The sequence below is a fragment of the Plectropomus leopardus genome, chromosome 4, assembly GCF_008729295.1.
Source record: "Plectropomus leopardus isolate mb chromosome 4, YSFRI_Pleo_2.0, whole genome shotgun sequence".
NCBI lineage: Eukaryota > Metazoa > Chordata > Actinopteri > Perciformes > Serranidae > Plectropomus > Plectropomus leopardus.
The window spans coordinates 21,068,432-21,077,655 of record NC_056466.1 but is presented as its reverse complement, the minus strand read 5'-3'; the positions used below and the strand labels follow the sequence as shown (position 1 = coordinate 21,077,655).

General features: G+C 35.8%; 1 protein-coding gene across 1 annotated transcript; it reads right to left on the bottom strand.

The window, feature by feature from the left end:
* Positions 1–1,451: 1,451 nt before the first annotated feature.
* Positions 1,452–4,322, bottom strand: LOC121941770 (pyrin-like). The gene is made up of 3 exons (XM_042484641.1): positions 4,259–4,322; positions 2,255–2,528; positions 1,452–2,110 (listed from the first exon to the last, which is right to left on the bottom strand). Exons 2-3 carry the CDS (start codon positions 2,517–2,519, stop codon positions 1,923–1,925), a joined length of 453 nt encoding a protein of 150 aa, XP_042340575.1. The 5' UTR covers positions 2,520–2,528; positions 4,259–4,322; the 3' UTR covers positions 1,452–1,922.
* Between the last annotated feature and the right edge of the window lie 4,902 nt (positions 4,323–9,224).

The window sequence follows — 9,224 nt, the reverse complement described above, 5'->3', positions numbered from 1 at the left end:
TCACTGTGTGTTAGCCTGCAGGTGGCGCTGTGCGCGCATAAAGGATGAGCACAAGAGGTTATGTAATACTGACAGCAAGCCGTAAGTGGCTCTTATTAGATGAGTAGTTGTGGATTTGGGACAAGCAACGAGCGTACGAAATTTAATTCATGTAAAATGATGGTATATAGACCAGATCTAGATATAAAAATAAGAATGGGAAATTGATAGTGTAAAAGGAATACATGGTTTATCATTTTTATTGTGAGACAATTTGTGTGTAAAACCTGAGCAATTTGGTTTGATGTCTTTCAGAAACATGGTAAGGAAGGCAACATCAACTTAACCAAAAGAAAAGCAAAAAAAAAAGGAAAGGAAAAGTTACGTTAAAAAAATTAAGAAAAATACCTGAAAATAAGTGAAAATAAATAATTAATAGAAAAAGAAAAAAAAGAGAATCACCTGAAAAGTGTTAAATTCAAAAAAGTGTTCAAATTATATATTATACTTTTCTGTTACACAGTTGTAAACGTGAAATTAAAATTATAAGTAGTTTTCTAGACATTTTCTGCCTATTTTTGACAATTTTATAATAATCCTCCCTTCTTTTAATAAACTATTTTTTATAGGCCATTTTCTTGTCACCTTTTTCTTATTTCTTGCATTCTGTGGAACATTTAATGTTAAGTTGGTCATTGCCTTTTTTTGTCCATGTTTTTCATGCAGCATAAGAAAACTGATGTTGATTCAGGCTTCAAAGGGTTAAGGTTATAACCCATTTGAGTAGCAATATCATAGTATTAGTTTTCATATTTTATTATTAAATTGTAATTTACATTAAGACAAAATAGTTCCACACCATTATGGACCCTTTAAAGAATTGTAGCCAGCTCAGTGCTGTATCATTAAAGAAAAACTTGCATCATTATTTGATTTTGGAATCAGTTTCCAAGTGCAACACTAGATGGGGTCAAAGATGTGAGCTGTGATGTGGGAGAGGGTATAGAGCTAATCGTCGACTCTGAGTAATTATGGGACTTCATGACTGCAGGGGCATAAATGTAAACAGTGTAGGCAGTGTGGTTGCATCGGGGCCCGATGGTTGAAGAGGCCCCTAAAGAAACTGAGCGCTACAACAATGTCTTCGGTAGAGAACGGGCCCTTTTCCATGAAATGAAATACGCATATATTCCAAGAACAGCACATGATCTGATAAAAATGGTGCCATTCACTATACAAAATGCTCTTAAAAAGATAAATCCCTCTCCTTTGTGTTTCTCTTTTCATCATCATTTTCTTGTAAAATGGTCAGTAGCATTCGATAAAATATATGTGCTTATTGAGTGTCATCACAAAAAGTTTAAATCTGTAACAGTATGAAACTAGAACAGTGGCAGTAATTTTTAGCATAGCGGAGAAACTTAAACACAGGCATGAAATTATTTGATTTGATTTTTTTATTCTCTTTGATGTGTTTTTAAGTGACAGTGTTTTTTTTTCTTTATGTCACTCTTTTTTCAGTGTCAGGTCTTTCTGTCACTGCTCTGACATGCTGTGGCAGAGTTTGAGATGAGGGGGCAGGGAGACCGTAATTTACATAAAAATTAAAAAAAAGTGGAAAAAGAAAGGGCTGCTGCTGTGGAGAAAAATATTTTAATCTCATTCGTTTGGAAACAATAGAGAAAGTGTGCTGATATTAACAAGGCTATCACAGTTCAGATTGGCCTAACATGCGCCCTATTGCTTGTACATACAATAAGAGAAAGATATTTCTTTTCACTTTAAATTTATAGGTTTGTATTTATTTATTTATTTTTTAACGTTTGAAGAAATCAATCAGATTTATTAACCCCTCTAGCACAGGTTATTCAGCTTGACACAGACACTCTTAATTAACCTAAAACTTGTTTTAATCTTTAACGGGATGTAAACCGTTCAGTCAGTTATTTTGTATTAATGTTCATGTTAATTGATACACCAGAGCTGGTGCCTGCGATGTTGGGTGCCACGATGACACTTCTACCTTGTGCACAAACTGAGGCACCAGCGGCAGGGGTTAATTCAGAGGAAGATGAGGAGGAGGAGGAGGAGGGTGGAGGTGAAGGTGGTGGTTTTGCAGCTTTTGATCCACCTGGTGATGAAAGAGGGAAACAAAGAATAATTTCTCACTTTTCTGTAGATGGAAGCTTTGAACAACAGATCAGCTGAAAAGAAACTGCAAAAATAAGGTAAAAACACACTCTAACATCTACTAGAAACTCATCATCTCCCCCACCTTCAAATGCTGACTTTAACTTCTCCGCAGCGTTGTTGTGGTTCATCCTCTTCAAGATTTCAGCAGTCATGTTCACAGCTGTTTCTTCACCGTAGCAGTCTATCATCCTGCTGACTGTGTCCTGCCGGTCTGCATTCTCTAGGTAGGCCTTACGAATGGGCTGACATCCGTCCAGCACTGGCTGAGTGAGATTCCAGCGAAACCTCTTGAATTCATCAACACCCAGCTCATCCAGAGTGTTTAAGATAAGAAGAGGAACCTGCATTTCTGACCACTGAAAAGAGGAAATGTAAGCTTTCAGTTTGCAAGTTAGTGTGGAATTTACTGAATGTTGAAGGTGCAGTTCAATCCAACATGCAAGTTATGGCCTTCAAAAAGTGCATTGAGATGTGTTTTTGATTGTTAGATAATGATGTAAGTTTCATTTATACCTGAACTTAAAAAAAAAACCCAACAGATCATTCTTTCATAGGGGTTTAATCTAGAGATGGCAAATTTGAAACTTTGAAACACTTTAACACTTTCAAACCATTGTTTAGAAACATTAAAAACCTGTTCGCTCAACATCGGCATCCATGGGCAGAAGCTGGCATTGCAGTTAACACTCAATGTTTGTATTGAAAGCTCCATTTTTCCCATCCCAAAAGGCTACAGGTGTCATGCAAATACAATCAAACCATCAATCATTTATTTACTTCTTGTAGGATATAGTTACTGTTTCTAAGCATTATTATGTGACCTAATGATTCTGGTCCTATGCTATAGTTGATAGTGCAGACACCCAGAAATAATACAATGCATGTTTTTATGCTTTGATGGCTGTGGGATCATAAATTACAGTTTGATGGGGGTTTCAGTGGTGCATCTTATCTACTTAACAGTATGAATGTAACAATTTTGTTTACACAGTGTATTTTAGATTTATTGTAGGAGCTGAGCTGGAAATTCACAGACATTCATTATTCATTATATTACATAATATCTATCCATCAATCTATCTATTAAATGTGGCACAGTCCTCACAAATCTCCCAGTTTAATCAACACAACACCTCAAATGCCTGCATGTCCCATTGTCCTTTGGTATAAAAACATTTGTCCAGGTTTGACATGATAACGTGACCGTGTCGTGCCAAAACCAGACATGGCAAACGTTTCGGTGCTGAAATTGCAATCTCTAGTTTAATCTATCAGTACAAATGTAACATGTTAATATTGAAGGAACAGTTTGTACCAAGGTCAAAAATTCACATTTTTGCTCTTACTTTTTGTGCTATTTATCAGTGAGTTTCAGAGTGTCTGAGATATCAGCTCAAACCAGATGGCACTTGGCTTGTGGTGCTCAAAGCAAGGGGGAAAAAAAACTCAACAGCAAGGTCTCTTTCCGGAAATCATGACTCGGTTACTCAAGATAATTCACAGACCTTGTTAGTATTTTCGTATAGACACATATAACACACCCAACAACTGAATCAACACACTTTTCATGGACGATAGGCTCATGCTCATGACGGCGTGATAAAAAAGCACTGTAGGTAAGAGGAGATGTGTGAATTTTTGGCGTAATATAACTTTTCATAGTCCAAACAATCAGTCAAATGTCTACGAAAGGTGTGTTGCATGTTGTACCACTTTCTCTTTTTCCATGTTTCCTATTTATATCTCATACATGTCTAAATCAACCAAAAATTGTTTCAGATTAGCCTGTTCAGAAACAAAGATTTGACAGATCAGAAAAATCTTGTTAAAATATTTTTTTGATTTTAAAAACAGAATATAAATCTAGTCATCATTGTTTTCATGATCCAGTGAATTATGAGAAGAACAAAACAAGCTATGCTGATCAATGACCATTAAAATCAACCCGGGACAAACAATTAAATTGTATGATCATTATAAAGTCACATTTTAGGAAGTTTACGCATTACTGCGATAGTTTAATTAAGACCAGGCGATAGGTAGGAACAGTTTTTTTTTTCTTTTAATGTCAAAGTGAATATCTTACCGTGGCTCCAGTGATGACACCGTCGTCCGGACAGAAGTGAATCTACTGAAGATGCAAAATGAAGACTGCTCTAACTTTCAGTCTTATACGGTGAACTAAAATTTCACAACTTCAAACCGCAAGAACATGAGTTCAGGTCCATGTTACAGAGAACAAAACTGACTGACACACAGAGTTTGATAGTTCCTTTTTAACAAACCCATGTGAACATGGGACAAAGCACGTCTGGTAACCACAACAAGATGTTTCTCACAAGAAAATAACATTTTCTCTTTGTCTGGTCAAATCCACTCAAGTTGAACAGCTCACTGATTAGTATTGATGAGGATTCATACAACAGATACATATTGCTTACAGAATGGATTATTTTTGAGAGCTAAGGGCCCTGCAGAGTGCAGTTATCAGGTATTCATTATTTTAAAAAATGACATATTTGCTGGAAAACTTGTTTCAACTTGTTGTCTTTTCTTTTATAAAATCTTGTCAAGATAAATGTATCTTTTCAAGATTTTATAAAGGAACCATACAATAACCGATTTAAAGATAGTAAGTAGGCACATAACTCCATTTTGTAAGAGAATTTAAAAAAAGGTTAGATAGAAACTAATAACGTTCAGCTTAAAGAGTCCTTGTCCATCTGGGTGAGTTAGTAGCCAGGGGTGTAAAATGTAGCAGGTCACAATAACTTAAGTGATAAAATAATTGATGAGCATCTGGAATTATTTCTAACTGCTACTATTTCAGTAGAAAAATCACAGCAAAATAACACAATCATGCCTTAATTGCTTCATAAAATGACCTAAAAAGGAAACAGCAGATATTCAGCTTAATCTTCACTCATTTCCCATTATTAAACTGGATTTATTTGATATCAGCAGTTTTATGTCACATACTGTATATTCCACAAAAAAAACAACCCTAACCCTTTTGATCAGTTTTTGTATATGTTCTTGCAGTTGTTCCACATAGGCTTTCCTCAGTCTAATTTTCTCTGTAAAATGTGAACAGTAAGCAGTATGGAAGCTGATGAAAATGTTACAGGGGTTACTTTCTTTTACGTACTTATTTGGTCTCTTTCAGACACGGTGCAGACTAATTTGACCCGGCTGTGGATGCCGATTGTAACTTTTCCCATCACATTAAAAGGCCAGACATTAGTAGGTGGTAGCAGGTTATTTGTGCAGTGGAAAACGGTCTATAAAAGTGTATCTTTTCTTCAACTCCTTTGCAGCGTCGTTGTTTCTCATCTTCTGAAGGATCTCAACAGTGACGCTCAGAGCTGACTCTTCACCGTAGCTCTCTAGCATCCTACCCACAGTTTCTGTGCGGATTGCCTTATCCAAATGGGAATTGGTTGGCAGCTGTTCAAGATGTCCATTGAGAGATACCACTTAAGTTTTTTGAAGTCATCATCGTGCAGCCCTTCCAGAGTCTCGAGGAGCAGTTGTGGAACCATCATGTCTGCTCGATGACCAGGTGAAAGACGAGGAATACGTTTTTAGCACAACAAGCTGAGTACCATCTCGTTCCATCATACTGGAGAGAGGGCAGACATCTCTATGGCCAAGATCCTCGACACTCAGCAATTCACACTTCTTACTGGTAAGAGGAAAAATGTGTATTTTTTTATTTTGGGGTTATTCATATAACTTCAAATAACTTTTCATAGTATCAAGTCTGTAAAATGACAGTAAGAGGCTGTTGTTGCATTATGTGCTGCTTTTTCCTCTTTAGTGTTTCCTTTTTGTATTTCATACCAAACGGCAAAAATGCCTAAAACAAACTAAATCAGCAGGTATGCAACATGTGCACATCTCCATAGAACAAGTGCCTTTTCAGATTGGTATGTTCAGTATTACTTAACTGACAGATCAGCAAGGTTTATTAAAGGGCTTATTAAAATATCTGTCCAATTTTAAAAACACACAAAAGAAAACTAACTTCAATTTCTTTGTTTTCAGGATCCAATGAATCATGTGCAGAACACTAACAGCTATGCTGATGATCGCTGCCATAAGACAATCAAAAAAATCAACACGGACAAACAGGTAAATAAAAAAATCTTGATTAAGTCACTGTTTATGATCAGTAAGAACTGTTTTAGTAAATGTCTTACCATGAATCCAGTAAATAGACAGAAGGGAATCTACTGAAGATGCAGCAGCATTGAGTGGTGATGACAGACTACTTTTAGTTTCTGTCTCAGGCTGTGAACAAAAAATTTCACAACTGCAAACCATGAGAACACATGTCTTCAAGTTCACGTTACAGAAAAAACTGACCGACATGCAGAGTTTAATAGTTCCTTTATTAAAAACTCGCATTTAAATTTGAGATAAAGCGCATATTATAGCCAAAATGAGACATTTGCCTAAAACAAATAACATTTTTATTTGACAGTGTCTCTCTTTATCAGAGCAAATCTACTGAAGTTTAATGGCTCTCTAATGAGTTCATGTCAATCAAAGTTATGTAGATTTTTGTACAGCAGATACTTATTGCTTACAGAATAGAATATTTTGAGAGCTAAGGGTCCTGTAGAGTGCAGCTGTCAGATATTCAGTATTAAAAACATGATATATTTCTTACAAAGGCTGCTAAATATATCATCGCTTGAGATTTTATGAAGAAACGCACAAGAGAAATAAAGAATTCAAAGTAATTATGCACATAACTCCACTTTGTAAAAGTTTTTTTTAATTTTTTTTTTTAACTTTGATAGAAACTTTTGCTATCTTTTTGCTATCAAGAGTCCTTGTCCCTCTGGGTGAGTTCGTAGACAGGGTAACAACACTAGTGATTAGATAACAATGGCTTAGAGAAGACAACCAACAAAAGTCTGTTCAGTATCCACAATGTAAAATGTAGCCTGCCACACTAACCTAACTGAGAAAAAGCTGATGAACATCTTGAACTATTACTAAATAATACTACTATTTCAGCAGAAAAATCACTTTAAAAGTAACAAAATCATGCTTTACTTTCATCATTAAAAAGGAAACAATATATATTCAGCTTTTTGGGTGTTTACCTTGAAACTGTGGATTGTATTGGTCTTCCCTGTTCTTGTATCAGTTTGTCACATGTAATCATATCAGATGCAATTATAGTGAAATGGTATTCTGTCACTTTCTCTATTTCGTGCATCATAAAAAGAATTTGGTAATAAATATATGTAGATACACTTCTCTCTGGATGAGATTTATCACAGTATAATTAACAGACCAATGTAATATCTAAAGTTTAAAGTCTGAACCCTGAACTGAGAAATGGGCATTTTGTACTTGCTTATAAGAAACTTGTTTTTGTTTAGAGACTTGTTGTCAGGCAGACGTATCTGGATCTATCAGTCTAGTAAAGCATATTAAGTAAATCATGGACTGCCTTGTCAGAGGAATGCTTGAAGTTTCTGAGGCTGTGAGTTCAGTCTTTATGGTGACTCAGTAAATTTTAGAGGCCAACGTCTAAAGGAGAAAGTGAAACGTTTATGACAAACAATTGAACCTTGAGCTTCTGTAGCGCTCTTTGGTTTGAGTGTATGGTTGAAAGGTCAATCCTTATCCAAGGCAGTACAGTGAGTTTTTAATGCCTTACTGAACAACACAGTAGTATGTCATCGACAATGACCCAAAATTGTACAAAAACGTCATAGTGTAGTATGATGTCAAAAAGGACCCCAAAAAACGTCATAGTATAATATATCATCAAAATGACCCAAAATGGCACAACAAAGTGATAGTATGGGGGAGAGGGGACACCTATTACCAACCAATAGAGAAAAACTGAAATGTTTGACTGAAAACGTCATAGTATAGTATGTCGAAAAATGTCAAAATGTGACATGTCCAAAAAAAGAAACAGCTGAAAACCCACATACAATAGCATGTCAAGACAAGTCATAGTAGAAAATGTTGAACAAACGGCTTAAAACATCATAATGTAGCTTGTTGAAAAAACAACTGAAAATGCCATACTATGGTATTGTGAAAAATGTCAAAATATGACAAGTCCAAAAAACAGCTAGGGCACCAGGCCCCAAAAAAACTAAATCCGCCCCTGATAAAAACAGAAGCACGAGTGAAATAAATGTAAAAATTAAAGAATATAAATGTGTAATGTGCCACATTGACTATGCTTGCTGCTCATGCCCGGATATATTAGTTCACCAAGGTGACTTTGACGTCACTTTTTGTATTTTATAGGAAACTGTGCGGCGTCTCCAAAACTGAGGGAAACGACAGGCGCTGTGACCCAATGTAAGGGTAAGATTTAAAGAAAAAAGCTGAATGCACTGTGCTATATGGGATCAAAGATGTCTATCAGACATAATATCTGTGCTGTGTTAACACCACGGAGCAGCACTAATTGTACCACTTGTGGTTTCAGCTGCTGGAAGCGAGGAGAGCTGTCTTGACCAAAGAAGAAATGGATGTTTGGAGAGGAATCACAATAGACATGATGTCAGATTAGGACGATGGCACAGCTGATGGGGAAGCTGCGGATTGTGAGGCCACCATCCTTTAGAAGCCAGAAGCTCTCTGAACTATGTGCTTCTTGAGGAGACACTGGAAGGGAACCCAAAATATGTAGCAACACAACAAAAAAAATGCTTACAGACCTGCACTGACTGCATATGACCCTGAAGCAGCAAAGAGACATTTCAAACATCTCATGTTTTGAGACCAAGTCTGCTATGTTGCTTTTTTTTGTTCTTTTCTGTATTTTCAAGATAAAACTTTACTATTTTGATTATTTTCCTGGCAAATGTATCTTTTTTCTCAATTAACTGATATTATGACAGAAGTTTTCAGTAACTATATAATATCAATGAGAATAATAATGACAACAGTAATAATAATAAATAATAATTAATATTACTGTAATAATATTTATTATAATTATTATAGTAATATTAATGGGACAGGCCAACATATGCTTGTCCCAAAGGTGACCAAGCAGTGAGGGA